This window comes from Montipora capricornis, chromosome 10, assembly GCF_036669925.1.
Source record: "Montipora capricornis isolate CH-2021 chromosome 10, ASM3666992v2, whole genome shotgun sequence".
Lineage (NCBI taxonomy): Eukaryota > Metazoa > Cnidaria > Anthozoa > Scleractinia > Acroporidae > Montipora > Montipora capricornis.
The window spans coordinates 15,457,347-15,475,554 of NC_090892.1; the positions used below are offsets into that span (position 1 = coordinate 15,457,347).

At 38.7% G+C, this 18,208-nt stretch overlaps 1 protein-coding gene across 1 annotated transcript in view; it reads right to left on the minus strand.

The window, feature by feature from the left end:
• The window catches only part of LOC138020021 (nuclear pore membrane glycoprotein 210-like), a 65,029-nt gene extending 47,822 nt beyond the window's left edge, over positions 1–17,207 (minus strand). Inside the window, exons 1-11 of the mRNA XM_068867010.1 lie at positions 17,035–17,207; positions 16,879–16,943; positions 14,936–15,034; positions 11,886–12,017; positions 10,383–10,476; positions 8,906–8,969; positions 8,428–8,514; positions 7,538–7,670; positions 5,246–5,374; positions 4,843–4,911; positions 4,284–4,390 (exon numbers count right to left, since the gene is read on the minus strand). Of these exons, the coding sequence (XP_068723111.1) occupies positions 4,284–4,390; positions 4,843–4,911; positions 5,246–5,374; positions 7,538–7,670; positions 8,428–8,514; positions 8,906–8,969; positions 10,383–10,476; positions 11,886–12,017; positions 14,936–15,034; positions 16,879–16,943; positions 17,035–17,201 (1,146 nt within the window). The 5' untranslated portion in view covers positions 17,202–17,207. The remainder of the gene's footprint in view (positions 1–4,283; positions 4,391–4,842; positions 4,912–5,245; positions 5,375–7,537; positions 7,671–8,427; positions 8,515–8,905; positions 8,970–10,382; positions 10,477–11,885; positions 12,018–14,935; positions 15,035–16,878; positions 16,944–17,034) is intronic.
• Positions 17,208–18,208: the final 1,001 nt, after the last annotated feature.

Below are 18,208 nucleotides of genomic sequence, written 5' to 3' on the forward strand. Positions count from 1 at the left end.
GGTTGAACATACCCGAAAAATAAATCTTCCACTGTATTTGATTGAAAAAAAATATCTATCCCTATGAATCTAAGCAGTTTGAGCCTTTCAAGCACTAGTACATTAAAAGATGTGTTCATGCATTTTATCTCATGAGCGAAGAGTAAGCGCTTTCAAGGCAAAGTAAAGTCCACTTTGATCCACCTACACAAGCAAAAGTTGTGTCATTTCAACGCTTCGACAAAGAGCTCAGAAACGATGTACCGCACAGGTCTGAAAATTGGAGGTGGTGTCTAAATTTGTTTCCCGCAACATTCCAAGTTATTGGCCTTTTTCATCGAACGTTTCGAATTTATTTTTTTGTTGCGTGACAGTGAAAATGATCTATCGCACGTAAATTTTTCTATGGTCGAAAAACCATCGATATGGAAGCCGTGGTGAATCAATTCTCCCAATTCAGCCACCCCTATCCACATGACAGAATTTCTACTTCTTTTCCCCTTGCACATCTCTGGAGTAGTCACATGCGCCTCTCAAGCGCCTATGTTTTAATTTGCCAAGTACGAAACAAAACAAGTAAACGTTTCTGCAGCCAGTTGCTCATTCAAACAACGCAGATAATGTACCGGTGAAAATCGCTTAATGTTTACAATTGCAAATAAATTCAACAGGTGACATAGCTATAGGGGTAGTATGTCTTGGAACTGGTTGTTTGAATGGAAATTACGTGGGCGTTATGTCTGTCTTTGCGGGATCTAGTATGTAGCGTGACATCAGATAAACTGGTCTCAATTGTAATTAATATGGGTAAGTGAAAAACGGTATTCATCTGCCACGATCTGCGAAGGTTCCAAATTAAGAGTGTTCTGAATAACGCGGCCGGTGACCTCCAGCTAACATGAAGATCAAGAAACTAGCAATAAAAAGAAAAAACAGACATGGCGGATGATGTTGGTACAGGGAACAGCTGAGGCAGAAAGAGACTAAGAAATCTCGGCTATTTATAACATACCGCTGCTGGAAGTTCTGTACTGGCGATTTAGTCATGTTGTCAACAGGCAGGATTATAGTAAATATCTTATTCATAACATTTCTAGACGACTGAATCCAGCATATTCGCGTTTAGCTGCATTGCATTGCGTCATTTGCTATATCGTGGAACATGGGCTTTGAATCAGCAAACGAAATTAAACGAGTCACGCTGAAGCCCCAACGTAGAACCCATCATTTAGTTGCTCCACTGCACGTTATAAATTCCGATTTTCATCTAATTCTGTTAGACGTGAGGCTGTTTCAAGTCTCTCGCTATCTGAAATCTACTCCTTCGCGTTTGTGTTTATTTTTTGTTGCAGTTGCTTTGTCACAGAGGGAGGTCAAATGTATTGCTCGGAGGGGTGTAGTACATTGCTTTTAGCCAATGAAATCACCGCCTCCTAATTCTATTGTCCATTTGCTGCACAGAAAACTAAATTCTTCCCAGAATATAACTCGGATACCTTTCAGGTATTCCGAGTAATTAATTTGATTTTTCCAATTATGAAGGTTAAGCCCTGAATCCGCTCCAGAGTGTTCTCTTAACTTTACAGAGCAGTTAATCTTAGCCTGCGTATCACTTTCCAGCTATAAAAAAGGTGTCACTAAGTTTGTTTCTGAGATCTAAGAATTTAAAGATAATTTGTGTTTTAAGATGGCTCTTTTGTTGCTATGGTCACTTATTACATCACAAACATTACTGCACCTTGTTTAACAATTAACAATTATTGGATGAGGTTGAGCATGTTAGCGATAATTATCAAGGCCAAGCCAAGCCTTCGGCTTCGGCAGATAACACAAACTGAGGCCTTGATAATTATCGCTAACGTGCGAAAATGGAATTCAATAATTGTTTTATTATGCATATTCCTGAGCTGAGCTCCGCCATGACAAAACTGATCAAACTGCTGGTTAGTGTGTTAGGTGACGTCACTTCTGCATGCATAAAACTATTGTCTGTAGGTATGACGTCAATTCTACATATATAAAATCTATTGTTTGTAGGTATGACGTAAGAGAAACAGAGCAAGCAAGAATTAGCTGCGTGCTTATAGCCAATCAAAATCGAGCTGGTGACACCAATCTATAATAATAAATTATTGGTGTTTCACATGGTACCATAAAAATGTGGTTAAACACTAAGACGCACTGTAAAAGGCGTGGTGCCTTAGGCAAACGCAAATGATTTGTCAATCAACCGTGGACGCACCCAAGAGCTCTGTGATAATTTGCTTCATAAATAAATATGCCCCTTATGGCAATGTTTCCATAATAATTATGACATAAAAATTAACGTTATCTGTCGTTCTTTTTTTTAATACCCAGTCCCTTTTTTCACACTTGAAATATCTCAATTTAAGTTTTGAGCCTCAGTCTCTTTGTTGCTGTTCGTTGATCACCATCTTGGATAATCAGTCGTGCTTGAATGAATTCGAACAAAAGCAATTGATGCGTAAAGCGCCCCCTTTTATATATTGCGTCTTTGTGTTTAAGTGAAACTTGTGATTGCGATTCAATCCTTGTCAGTAGTAGTTCCTTTACCTATTGATTCCTGGGAGTGAGACTTCACACAGACAATTTCACTAGTAAATGGGGGCGGGACAGGAGTCAATGGGTTACAGTGTTGATAGTGGTTTGAGCCACCTTACGCTTTGTGACTTTTGACACTACACCCATCTCTTTTCTGGAACACAGAGCATTTTGGTGCAAGTCTTGGTAGAGGTGGGTGTCTGTTTAATTATTTTGCTTTTTCAACAAGGATAAGTGTAAACATTTTTTTGGTAATGGTAATGAATCCAATCCAACCAACACATTGGCAAATGCATCGGTCAACTGTCAGCCAACAGGTCAGCCATCTTGGAATTTCCTATCATGTGTTGGTACTGTAACATGTTAGTAGGGAGTTTAAGAAACCACTACATCTACGGCGACGAAAACGTCACTTGAAAAGTTTGAGCTATTCTACATGTATGTATTTTATGATTATTCCATCTTGTTTATATTACCGTATACAATACGGCCGAAGAGTCCCTGTATAACTGGATTGGTAAACGGACAGATTTGAAGTAAAGAGAAATATTCACTGTAGAATGGTGAACGTTGCCGTCATAACCTTAAATTTGGTCATTTCACGCTGCAGCAGTAGTTTTGATTAGTACAACAGAGAAATGTTCAAAAATGCGTGCCGCACATTCAGCACTAACATTTAGGTTCTTTCAACCAATAATATTACTGCTTTTTGGCGTTGCCATTGCCGTAGCTATCGTCGTTTCTTAAACCCCCTAGAGATGTGTCGGTAGCATGTTGGTGATCAATATTATTTTGTTGCATAAGTTTTTTACCTTGTTCAATATGTGGATATAGGGAAGCTAATTATCGCTGATGTCACAAATTGTTATTCATGAATGTGCCAACCAGAGACTCATTGGCTGTTGAAACGAAGGATCTTTTGTTCCTGTGGTTGGCACATCTGAATAACAAAAGCAATGTTTGTAAACAGATATCTTCCCTATTTGGTGATCAAATTTTTTACCATCTCGAATATGCAGGTAGTTGTTGAGCTTCTCAGTAATAAGCTGAAAGAACCAGCTTTCTCGTTCAAGGCCATCTTGTTTTTTTGTTTTCTCAACCCAATCTTCTTGTGTCCTGGTGATCTCGACCTAGCCCCAAATTATCAAGAAGAGTTTTCTTTTTAGTTTTTCGAAGAGATGTACTGTGAAATCCCATGAAGGGCCTTAATGCAGTTATAACCGTTTTCAAGTTTTAAGTTGCTGGCTGACACGCTTTGGTTGGATCGGGTTCATTACCATAAAAGCACATTTGAAGATAAAATCAGATAGAATTTTCAAAAAGGAAAAGTCTGAAATTAAAGATGAAATCAAGCAGTGCATGTGGTCCACATAATTATTTCTAACTGTATATCTTAAGAAACATCAAAACTGATATCAAATTTTTGTTCAGTTACAAGAAACAGGAATAGATACAAGACAAAGTTGTATCAGAAACCCATAAGAGTTGAAACGTGTAACGCGCGTTCACAGCTTCCGAATATTCAGTGAGAACTGATTGGTTGAATGTTTCAGTGCTAAGTACCATATTTGGAAACCCCTCGCTCTTGTTGTTCCAAATATGGTACTTAGCAAATTGAATATTCAGAAGCTTGTTTCCCAGCACACAAGGGGCCGTTACACGTTTCAACCCTTATGGGTTTCTGGTTGTATAGAAAGAGACTGTAAAGAAAGATTAACACCTTAAACGACATTCTTACATACATCAGAGATGAAGATCTTGCGATTGTCTTCAGTGTAGATCTGCACAGATACCTCATACTCAATACCAACTTGAAGAACCCAGTCGGGATGTGGCCATATGCTAAAACCTTAAGAACAAAGAAAGCAGTTTTATGTAAAGTTCGGCCTAGCCTCAAGTGAAAGTTTCCAAAATCTAAAAGTACAATTACTAGTTAAGGTATCTTTCTCTACAAGCCACACTGTCATTGCTACCAAAGAAAGTTTAATTCGAAAGTTTTATTTTATAACTGCTCTTCCTTCTCGCGTGTTCCTGATCAATAAGTTACATGATGCCTCTACTACAATTATGTTTGCACTGCCTTTTCGCTTTCACTTATTACTTTATTTTCGTTTCAATAAAGTGATTAGACAACAGTATACAATTTTATGGTACATGTATAACTTAAAAATAAATTCAGTTACTAAGAATACGAATAAGAAAAGCAGAGATTCAAAACAAAAATAATTATTCACTTCTATCTTCACCCCCATTCAGTAGCCCATTAGGACAGATATTAAGAGCTGACTTAATATTACTTACCTAAATATGTTGGTTCCACAACAAAAATGCCAGCAGCGGGTTGGTGGACAGCATGAACATGTAACATATCTTTAAGAGTTAAGGCTCGTATTTTCTTTCAAGTGTCAAGTAAAACCTTATTGTTTTCACTTAGTACAATGTATTTATACACTTTCCTATCACTATCATTTTGACTTGTTAATGACGTTAGCTCAACGTCAAAACATTGTCGTTTATAAAAAGTATTATTTCCACATGAATAACATTATCAACACTTTCTCGCCGTAAGATTAATTCGTAATTACCATTTTTTTTACTTGATACTAAATTTGAAATGTAGGTTAATTAATTTTGTTCTTTTTAACTTTAGAAATGTAACATTAAAGCACAGTATGCATCCATTAACTTTAAATTTATAGGATACTTTTGTCAACTAGAGTGACTTTAGTGTAACCCAACTCAATGCCCAGCACACTTGATTGCTTCACGTCCAACTTCCCCACTGTGGTATTACTTAATTGAAACTCAAACTGTGAAGATGGCATTGGAACAACTGAAGGAGGGAAAAGATAATTATAAAAATAATTATGTAGTTACTAAAACATTATAGTGACAATGATTATGAACATGTTACATTAACTCCAAAATAAATTCATTGTGACCAAAGAAGCGCTGTCAGTGCCATTAACAAATTGTTGTTGCCTACAGTATAACATTTATCCTCACCACTATCAATTCGTGGACATCTGTGTACAAAGCAACCAGGCAAAACTTTTACCATTCCCATAATTATTCTCCTACATGTATCTGAGCCAACTACCAAGTAGTTGGTGACAGTCACAATTTAAATATTTCAATAAATTAATGTTAGTCTTTTTTTTTAAATGTCAGCTTGACCATTAGGGCTAAACGAAAGGGCGTTACTAAACACAGGAACGGAACGGAACGGAACGGAATATACCGGAATAAACCGGAATATGCCGGAATGGAATGAGACAGAACAAGAATGGTACGAGAATAAATTATACCGAAACGAGGCGGAATGACACCGGAATGACACCGGAATGAGGCGCAATGACACACAAATAAAGCGGCATATACCGAAATATGCCGGAACAAGGCGGAATGAATCTGGAATAAAACCGAATGGCACTGGAATGTGACAGAATAAACAAGAATGGTACCGGAATGGCACCGGAATATACCGGAACGAGGCGGAATGAAAACAGAATAAGGCAGAATAAACCAGAAGGACGCCAGAATCAAGCTGATTACCGTGGATCGGAATGAAAAGGAACAAAAAATGATTCATTCTGTGAACGAATAAATGAACAAGGCTTGGAACGAGTCACGATATGTTCTCACAATTCTTCATGTACTGTAAATATATTATCAACGATCAATCTTTTTTTCTGTGCTTCTGACTTCCTTCTTCAAAGAAGGAAACACTGCGTTCAGGTTCGATGGCATTATTGCCAACAATCGGGAAGAGAAAAAGAGTCTTCCGGCCGTTTGCGCAAATCTATTTCTGTATATCTCCATCACGTGTGGGTCGTGGGAAGCAGGCAAGCAGCAACAGTAATTAGTTTGTGGTTCGCTGAACTTGATTGTGATTGGTCAATGCACAATTGACCTGTCAGAATGAAATAAAAATGTTGACAAGTTTTCTGACTCGCACAGTGAAAGCTGCCTCCGAGATCCATAGACAAAAACAATAGAATAATATTGTTTCTCTTGCTCCTGTATTTGTTCACGAAAAAAATGTTACTTCCAGAAGAAGTAATTATTCAATTAGCGACGGATACACATGTCAAATATTTCTCGTGATCGAAGTGTTCCAAATGTTACAAAAGGCAAAAACACATGCAATGCTCTTAGGGAATCATGTGACACAACAAAAGCATTTTCAGGTTCATTCCAGCTCGCTCTGGTATATTCCGGCACCATTCTTGTTCATTTCGTTTCATTCCGGTGTTATTCAGGTCCACATCAGCTGTAAAGTTGCTTTTTTTCCTCTTGACCTGCTTTACTAAATAAAGGTATGTATGTATGTATGTATGTATGTATGTATGTATGTATGTATGTATGTATGTATGTATGTATGTATGTATGTATGTATGTATGTATGTATGTATGTATGTATGTATGTATGTATGTATGTATGTATGTATGTATGGATGTATGTATGTATGTATGTATGTATTACACCTCATTCCGGCATATTCCGGCACCATTCTTGTTCATTTCGTTTCATTCCGGTGTTATTCCACCTCATTCCGGCATATTCCGGTATATTCCGTTCAGTTCCTGTGTTAAGTAACGCCCGTCTTTCTGGTTTATTCTGCCTTATTCTGTTGTCATTCCGCCTCGTTCCCGTATATTCCGGTACCATTCTTGTTTATTCCATCTCATTCCAGTGTCATTCGGTTTTATTCCAGAGTCATTCTGCCTTGTTCCGGCATATTGCGGTTTATTCCGGTATATTTTGCTTTATTTGTGTGTCATTCCACCTCATTCCGGTGTCATTCCGGCTCGTTCCAGTATGTTCCGGTACCATTCTTGTTCATTCCGGTGTCATTCCGCCTCATTCCGGCATATTCCAGTTTATTCCGGTATATTCCGTTCCGTTCTGTTCTTGTGTTTAGTAACGCCCCTAAACGAAAAGGTGAAAGACAACTACAGTAGAGTCCCTTCAGTAACAAAAAGTAAATCAGACCTGTTGCCTTTCCTTGACGCAGTCTGATAACACTGTAAGTGATGGACGTGTTGATAACAATGTACACATCACATCCCGGTTTGAGCATCACATTATCCATTACGATGACCTTCACTTGTGCTGGAGTCACATTCTGAAAGACAACATTGTATAATAATCCTATTAATTTCACGTTGATGACAAAAGTCCAGTTAAGATTTGGTATGACTGCTTATGGTTCTTATGCAGGATTCTATGCACATGGAAATCAGTTAACAAGGGTGACACGGCATTGTTGATGGCCAGCTGCCATCTAAGTTGTAGACTGCTTAAATGACTGTTATTATTAGGCTAGCTCCTAAGCAGCACTTGTTGTTTGTTAAAAGATAACAAACTTTGCCTAACAATGGAAAATACCTCACAACTACTGTACTTTACGTACAGTATGCTGGAGCAACTCAAAGCATTCACTGAGAATTTCTCGTCTGTAAACAAAACCTGTAATTTACAGTAACCACCACTACCACCACCTCTTACTGTTCATTTGACATTGTACTGTGTCAATCCAAATTTTCATCCTGTACCCCCCCCCCCACCCCCCACCATGCACAAAGGATACACAGTCTTTTTACATGTGAGAGTCCAGCAAAGTCGCCTTCAAAGGTCAATGCTCAAGGGGACAATTTCTAAAGTACACGTACATCACTTCTATTCTCATGTAGGATGAACACCAAAGAATCGTAAACTACAAAGTATATTCAGTAATCAAGTAAAAGGCACATGTAAAAGACAAAACAATGCCCCAAACTTTAAGGTTAAATCACATGTACTTGTTACATAAACATGTGATTTTACATGTTTCATACACTAGAACATGTACTTTTCAAGAAATTGCACAAAAAAAGACTTACAGCAAAGGCTCTGTCCTTTAGCTTTGCTTTGACAATGGCTGTTCCTGTGTTGATGGGTTCAAGGACGACACTGCTACCACGTACACCCTATATAATTTATTTAATACCATAAAAATTAATGGTAACAAGTTCAAGAAGTTAGCAAACCAAGACTGAAGAGAGTGAAATTACATGTATAAATGAATTTTGCCAAAAACAAACCTGAAAATTGCATGTACATGTACAATAAGACAAACCACGAGGCCTGACAATTTTGTGATAAAAAAGCATTTGATAGGATAGAGCAGTGGACATGAAGACTCAGAAGGTACATGTACGAATCAAGGAGTTCCTACAATGTGTACTTAAGACACTCTATGGTTAATGGACAACCTGAGCAAGGCAAAGAAATCTAAGTATAACATTTTTCCTTTTTTTTTTCTTATTCTGCAACATATCCTTACTAAAATATATAGGGAAATTACGCAATTGAATTCACCTTTTCTTCCAAAGAATAAATTTCAGGTGAAGTTTCATAACTTGATAACTCAAACTGCATGAACCTGTTATACCAGAGAAAATGCAAGTTAGGTTAAAAATAATATTAGTTGATTGTATGTACATTTGTTATTCCACTATTGTACCATTTTAAATGTACCATATTTGGTCAATAGAATGCGCAAAATATGAGATGGTAATGCACTGTAGTGTCCTAGTTTGACCGTTTTAGAAGAGAGCAAATACAGACTGAACAGGAGTTTTTGTGGTAGTGGAATGTATGTGTACTAAATACTATGTCACAGGGTTCACAGGGTTGTATGAGTGCAAGAGTGTACATGTAAGAGTCTGAAAAACACAGGTCTACTCGAAGCATGTTTCAACAAATGAGCCCCAATAATAAAGCAGCTTCTATTTCCAAACGATAGATAAATAACCTCATCTAGGAGAGTGAATACAATGGTCAACCTCAAGAGTCGGACGATTGTGATCTTTGTGTTGAATTCGCACATTAAATTATCTCGTCAAACTTTACAACACTTGAAAGAAAAAAAACTAAATAACAAAAACAAAAATCCATCATTTTGACAAAGATGTATCCTTTGTTTCGCAAGTTGTTAGTAAACACGCAAGGTAACTTGATCGATCACAGGTGGCCGCTGAAATCAATGTCACTTTCAATTTGCGATTTACTTATGCAGCCGAAAGTACATTGTAGGAAAATTGAACAAAGCAAAAATCTCCCAAACTGTTTCTAGCTGATGGTAACTTTTTATACTGTATATTCATGTTACAAAATAAAATATTAATTTATATTGTTGTCATGATGGCCAAATACTTTATTTTCGATCCCCACTTCCTAAAAATGCCCTTCTGCTCTGCCTAAAACCTGTGTATCAATATTTATTTACTTCTGCATCAATATTTGTTTTGCATAAAGCAGAATTTTTGGTCCTACATGTATGTTTCTGACAGCAATTCAATGAGCAAATGAGCTTTTTACCAAACACACGAGGTCTGCGTAACAAGCATTTCCATGGGGTTTCACAGAAGAAATGATGACCAAAAAAAATATGGGGTGAGACGTCTCTTCATTTTTTGAAAACATCAAAAAGAACCCCACAGACATGCTTGCTATGCGGTAATGGATCACATTTTACGTACATGTACCCATGTATGAACCTTTGGGACATTTGGGACATTTTCTACAGCCAGTCTCCATAAGTACAGTTTGAGTGTGTAGTACATTTATAAGATAGATGACGAATCCCAAAAACTCATATTACTGGTACATTGTACTTGATCACCTGGAAATTTATTCAGAATAGCCAGCAATTTTTTCAAGCTGCCGGCATCCCTGGGAACGGCTGTTCAAAAAATCTATTGAGACCCCTGTTATATTAAACTCTTTACAGCAGTGTACATGTATCACAGTCAATACAGTTTTATACATTGCCATAATGCATGCATCAACTCACCTCAAAACTGACTGTGCGTTTACAGAACCCACTCCTTCCACAGTTTTAAGCTCCCATGTAACTTCAATACCTTCTAAACTGGAAAAAACATTACCTGGAAAAATGCATTAAATGTTTCAGAGTTGAACATCTATTAAAAGGTTTCCATGAAATGGGCACAGATCGATGTAGGAAACCTTCATTGTATTTATATGAGAACTGATTTATGTCTGCTTTTAATGAAACTAAAGTCCCATAATAATGTAATTTACTACTCTTTTATTGAAGCAGGAGGGCATACAGGTATATGGGTTTAACACCTGGACAAAGTATTGGGAGGGCCGCAGGATCTTTCACCCTAAGGAAGGAAGGGGGGGGGGGGGTCTGGGAACATAATCCCCAAAAACATTTGAAATTTTTAAGTTGCAGATATGTTTTTCCCTGCATTCTGAAGCCCAAAGAAATGTTCTTCAACCACAGAAAAACCTTTTTTAGACAATTTAATGATTTGATACCTACATGTATATCCAAAGGAAAATTAATTCATTAACGTGACAAAAAAGTGCACTCATGAAGAAAAATAATCGGTGATCAACTTCTATTTTTTCTGGGCTGCCATAGCAAAACATGCAACATTGGGACATTTCAGGTGGTCTCTTATGGAGCGCAATTCTTTTCGCAATGCATTATGGGGTGATTTGTTCTGGGTTGAATGTGGCTTATGAAATTGTAAAATCTTCACAACAGAAGACTTATCAAGTAAAGGACAAAACTGTATTTTTTAAATCAATCTTTGTATTTAAGACAAATCCAGCCCATTGAGATGTTGAAAGGAGCCAGGCAAAGTCATGTCCACAGCCGGTCAGTTTGCCCCGTGCCCCGCCCTTAACAAAACCCCTGACTAGGGACTGTTGCCGCCAACCCCTACAGGTATAAGCACAAGCTTGCCCTACCCGCAACCCAGCAACTAGCCCTGCCCAGAAGACTCAACAAATAAAGAAATTAAAGGAAGAATAAAATAATAAATAAAAATACTGACATACATGAATTAAAGGGGGTGGAAAAGGAGAGTTAACACTTACAAATTTCATGGCACACCATATCCAGCAAGGTACAGTAAATCTACAAGCACATCCTCATGCCCACACATACAAGTAACATCTGGAAACTAACCATTGACCTCTAAAACCCAAGAGGCATTGCACTTCAAGCCAAATGCAAGAGGGAATCAATGTTAAAATGCTACAAAATGCCCATAATTATGGTCTGCTAAAACACACTCAATATGCCACAAAATGTCAAACAAACGATATGTATATGCCATGCCCAACAACTGAGAAACATTGCTCCAAGTTGTTTCCCAAGTAAATGGCATTTAACTCTATTTTATGTAAATCCCTGCAAAACAACTTCAGGGTTTGGTTTCCATAACAGTTCTCTCCTTGGCTGATGTTTTGAGAATTACTGTATACAGTACTTTTTCTGCTGGGAACATCATTTTTCCTTATTTGCACAAAAAATTACCTTCTGTATCAAATGCCTTGATGTGACAGACCTCAGGTGGTTCTCCAAGCAACAGTTCTCTTGTGGTGGTCATAATTTCAATCTTGTGTATGGTGTCCACAGCAACATCACTTCGCAGAACCATCCCAGTCACTAAAAAAATTCATTCAAACACAGTCAGCTATTTTTTATTAAACTCAAAAACTACATGTATGTGGCCGTTAAACTCAGTCAATGTACTATTCCATTAACGAATTGACCCCTGAGAGTGACACTTTATAGATTTTACTCTGTCTAATGCCAGATGATTTTACTCATCAATGGGAGCATCCCAGGGCATTTGAGGTGTGATTGGGTTAAACAATAACCCAATAACTATGTCGCCGTTAACCCAGAGATCCCTGAGAGTGACACTAAAGAGATTTTACTCTTGTCCAACGCCAGACAACTCTACTCGTCGATGGTGTGAATCGGTTAATAGTACCCCTAAAACACTAGGCCCCAATTTTTTTAACCACACCCCAAAAAAACAGGCAAGCATTGCGTTACGTGTGTTAGTGCAGTAACACAGCGCTGTATTCCATAATAAATTATTGTCAGCTGAGCCACGTTTTGTCTTCCAGGAGATTCAAGTTATCTTTGCATAATATCTAGCTACAATAGTACAATGATCTTGTTTTGGTAAAGTATATCATTATAGTGCCATGGTAGATGTCTTGGGTAAATAGCCCCCTGAGAAGACATGTGGTCACTAGTAAAATACAAAACCCAGACAGATTGAAGAAAATAAAAAGGAATCAAGAAACATTGGCTTCAAGGCTGACATGGTGATCATTTTGGAGTTCCCTTACACCTTCTTTTTCACCACAAGTTTAAGCGTGCACTCTGAGCGTCTCACAGCTTTCTAAGACAAAAGTTCACTGAAGTTAAGCCCTGTCCCATGTCAATCCAGAATAAAATAGTTTGCCATCAGCAACAAAATTTGCGACATGAAAACAACTTAGATTTTGAACCAAGAATATAATAAGTTACCAGCAGCAAAAAACATTTTGGGAGATTTTTGCTACATTCAATTTTTCTACTGTACTTTCGGCTGCACAAGTAAATCGCAAAGTTGAAAGTGACATTGAATTCAGCGGGTGCCATGATCATGATACATCTGTGTCAAAATGATGGCAAGATACCGGGTTTTTGTTTTTGTTAGCTTTTTTTTTCTTTCAAGTGTTTTAAAGACTGACATGAAATGTGCGATTCAACACAAAGAAAACAATCACCCAACTCTTGTGGTTGACCATTGTTACTCTCCTAGACAAGGTTATTTATCACCAGGTAATTCCATCATTTTGGAAATAGAAGCTCCTTTATCATTCATCAATGCCACAAATTCTTGCCAATTTTGGGGCTCATTATTTTTATTGAAACTCAAGCACACTTCCAACAGACGTGTTTATCTTCATGATTTAATATGCACATGCTGCAGGCCTATTGGCACCACAGACTTACACTCTGACACTCTTACACAGGTCCTGGCGACATAGTGTGGTAGTGCACTACCACAAAAACAGAAAATCCCTTTTTGGGCAGTTGGTAAAAAATCTACCTGGTTAAAAAATTAACCTAGTTAAAGCAAAATTACCGGACAATATTTTTAACTACAACATATACAGTACTGACAGTGTACATGTACATACAACAATTAACTCTATTTCGACTCAAAATTCACAGTAGCCTAGTGGCTAATTTCTCCAAGCAAATGACACAGATCAGAACAGAACAAATTTAAGAAACCCAAATTATGGGCTTGAGGCACACCAAGCACTGCCAAGAAGTTGAATCAGGGACTACCAGGATCCAATTCAACTAGTGGTCAGAGCAGGTCTTGAACCAGGGACGTCCAGATCTCAAGGCATGCAACAGCAGAGCCACACTGCCCACGCTTTGACTTTTGAGTGATCGTTTGAATGTAATTGGCCACAAGAAAAGCAAGCGAAGGAGGAGGGGGTGAGTAGAACGAGCGAGGAAAAGCCTACAATCAGCCCCAAAACATTTTCGGAACCTCCTATTTCCAATCATGTGTGACAAGCATTGGTTTGATGCCAATTCCCGACCAATCAAAGCCTGCCTTGTGTAAACACTGGTGGTAACATATGTACAATTAATTCGCTTGGGAAGAAATTTACAAGATCGAACTGAGATTTCATCATTTCAACTTACCACTAACATTTCCCTGTCTATGTTTCTACTGTGTGCAATTCGATATAGCCGACAATTTTTTGTGGAAGTTACATGTATTAGAATGTCATTTCATCATGTTGAGAAATGCCTTGTCATTGCAGAGCATCTTCTGCTGATGCGAAAACAAGTTGGAGCTTCCAATGGATACATCTGGCAGCCGCCAATGAGAGGTTGCCGTGAGCCCTCATCCTTCAGCTTCTTTCATTTATTCTGGTCACTGATGATACTTTTCAAAGGTGTGATTACTAATGCAGAACACATTTCGCCAGTTAGAAAAAACTGAAATATGAAGATTTTGCCAAATCCATTGGGAAGGGCTGCCAAAATATCACCTCCATTTATTTGTTTTACGTCTGTCTGCTCTTATTTCAGACCAAATTTTTGAAACCAGATTGACAGCTCTTTCCGCCGTTGTCTTTACATTTTTTATGAAAGGGAACCATAACTTTTGGCTGACAGGTGGATATTTCTGACACTTTATCAGCCAATCAGGAATGTAATTTTCTCCGTCTGTGGGTGAACGGAGGTTTAAAAAATGTTGAGGGGTTGATTACAGGCAGTTTCCCACTCCTTTTCCTCAGTCCCTCCTCCCTCACGTCCTCGTTTGACTTTGAACAGTGCAGGTTTTCGAACAGCCATATTCAAAACGATCCCTCAAAAATTAACCCTGGTGGAAAAAAGCCTCTAAAATTTGCCTGCTATGCAGGCTAGATTCAATGCTGACCCTTTCCAGTACTGTAACATCGATGTTTCAAATCAAGACACACGCTGTACCCTACACTAGTATCTACAGTATGATACATGGACTCTTGCTAAAATGTACAAAAATGTTTCACCTTCCTCTTCTGCTAAGATTTCTGTCATTTGCCTTTCAGGGAGTCTTGCTTGTGCTGTTACCATTGCTTCCCTTGCACATTTCCTGCCAAGCTTCTTAGCTATACAATAACCAAGAAAATATAGAAGTTTCATGCCAAAAAATGCTGATTCATGAAAATAAACTATTCCCACTGAAATAATAGTTTTTACCACATCACATTTCTTAAGTCCTTCCGTCTGTTTTCTGGACTTTCACTTCTGAAAAACAAATACTAACTACAGCTACAGCTGTAAAGTGTAGCTCATTTTAGGCTGCTTATCCCTTCCACTCCTGTAAGGGCCACTGAGACTTTACTCTGAGATTTTACTCTGTCTGACGCCAGACGATTTTACTGATCAATGGGGAACCCCACAGGAGTGAATGGGTTAAATTGAACTGTTTATACCGTAAAAGTCCATGTATAAGCCGCACCCCCAATTTGGACTCGCAAATTTTGAAAAATAAAACAAAACAAATAGAGACAACAAACTGAAGTTCCAATGAAATTTTATTAGTAAACAAACAAGGACAATAAACATTTAACACTGAACACTGCAATGCCATGTAATGATCTATGCATCAACACAGACAGTGATAAGCATAAATACACCACTGTTAGGACAGATCAAACAACATTCACGAAGGCATTCTCTTCAAAATGGAACTACTGTCAGACAAACCTACCATGATCAGCACTCAAACTAGAAAGAATTATGTATCACTGTTTGTGTTGATCCAACATAATGCATACATGTAGCATAGATCGTTTCACCCCATTGCAGTCTTCAGTGTTAAATGTTCATCAAAAAAGGACAAATAAGTATGGTTTCAAAACACTGACACGGTGTTTGTTATGAGCATTCATTTCAATTAAGTATTTAGATGCAAAATGTCACTTGTCATACCTTCATATTGTGAGTTTACTATAAAAAACTTAAAGATCCTTTCTTGATGTGATTTTTTTTTCGAGATCACTTATCACTTAGAAATGCATTCAAAGGCGATTAAAAAGATTCACACGAGTGCTTGGTAGGCAAGCTTTGAAATGTGGATAGGTCAGCCATTTGCCTCACAAGAACTGAACTCGTGAATATCTTGGTATTGTCTCGCAAGTGGCTGGAAGACTTGCCGAAGCCATCATAGCAAACAGCTTTGTCGAGGAATGGAGATTCCCTTATGCTGGTGATCAGGTGTTCACATAAAGTAAAAATTAATTGCTTGAAACTCTTGGATAACAACAATCGCAAATGAAGGCTTCAACTGAAGATACAAACGGCTCCTTTATGAACCACCACTCACAAAAAAGCAAAAAAAAAAGGCAATGATCAACAATAGCATGCTTTCAGTTTCCTATATGTTTATTCAGTGACATCTTAAGAATTTTTATGAATGTTAATTAACCCTTTCACCCCCAAACCGGCCTGAACTGGCCATACTTAGTATTTTACTCTGACACCAGACGATTTTACTCGTCAATGAGGAACCCCCAGGAGTCAAAGGGTTAATTAGGCCTTAGCAAACTCCAACCTCAGATGTTTCCATAGATAAGCCACACCCCAATTTTTTTAATTTGAATTTTGAGAAAAAAGGTGCAGCTTGTATATACATGGACTTTTATGGTACCTGTAGCAAGGCTGGTGCCTAAGAAAAAATTTCTGGAGCCTTTCGGGCTTCCAACATTAAAAGTTAGTAGCCTGAGTCATTTTTTCAAGAGCCCAGATAAAAATTAATTAAAAGTGAGGATGAATCACCTTGTGACAAGTTAGGCGCCCGTTCGGGCTACTCGTCCAGAAAATTGGTCACCCGTGCTCGCAAGTGAGGCGCCCCAGGTGACCGGGTGACCGTAGTTCCGTACTTACGTGCTACTGTATATTGTAAATATATGCTGTACATCGTGATGTCGAACATTATTAACGGTTTTACCTGATTCTTCTTCCTCGCTGCTATACACAGGCTGAATGGTTGCAACCTCAGGTCTATTAGACGCCCTAGCATGGAAAAATGGACACAATAGGTAGGCCTTAATTTTTGCAGTTTCGAAAATGGCGGCAATAATTCGCTGGCGCACAAGCTTTATACCATTGGTAGCATCCTTGAAAGGCTTTTAAAGTGAAATTAATGTGTACAGATCCTCTAGGAGCAAATGGTAGTAGCACTTGTGGAACGTTAAGCGTGTTTTGCTGTTGGTCTGCTAGAATAAATCTTTGCAAAAGTGCAGTGAAAAGCACCCAGCTCAACGATGCCATCTTGGAAGCTCGAACCACATGCGGCCTTGTGGACAGCGGCATCACAGGAATTTACGATTTACGGTAGGTACATGACGTACCTACCATTTAAACAATGACCACAACCAGGTTTTCTGAGCCCGCGACACTGAGCACCTCCAGCAAACCATTGTTTAACGAAAACCGCTGGTCAGCAACCTGGTTCTGGTCATTGCTGTCTACGGGCCGATTTACACGGTACGACTTTGTCGCATGCGACAACGGCTTACGACAGGCCCACGACATGATTTACGATTGTCGCAGCGTTTTAAAACATGTTTTAAAATGCTACGACATTTTTGCAGACGTACACAACAATCGTATATCATGTCGTGGGCCTGTCGTAAGCCGTTGTCGCATGCGACAAAGTCGTACCGTGTAAATCGGCCCTAAGGGCCCTAAGGGACATGTTTTAAAACGCTGCGACAATCGTAAGTCATTGTCGTAGGCCTGTCGTGAGCTTGTCGCATGCGACAAAATCGTATCGTGTAAATCCGCCCTAATAAAGGTCTTCCTTTACTAGCGGCCGGACTAGCGGCCTCATTATGGGTCTCGATTTGACGATATTCAGTGAAAGGGCCCAGTTGATCGTCCCAATACGCTGGCCTTGTCTAATTCACTGAAATGATGGCTGAAATTACTAAAAGAAAGGCGTGTGCTTGCTCGCGGAAGAAAAAAAACAAATGTAGTCGAGATGATATCCTGCGTAGCTGGCGGGATATTTCGTTGCAGGATTAATTAAATCTATGGTGGCCTCGTTGTGTTTCGGCCGCGAGTGAAATCCCAAAGCTACTGGTCCCCATTACAGTCGCGGCCCACACGCGGACAAAACCATTGCACTCGCGAGTGTTAAATAATCCTGGGATAAAAAATCCCGCCAGCTACGTAGGCTGTCGAGATCACTTCATTGCTTACTCTTACTTCACTTCATTTAACGTTCCCCAGTAAGCGCTTCAATTCACAAAGTCCAGTGGGCTTACGGGCGCAGG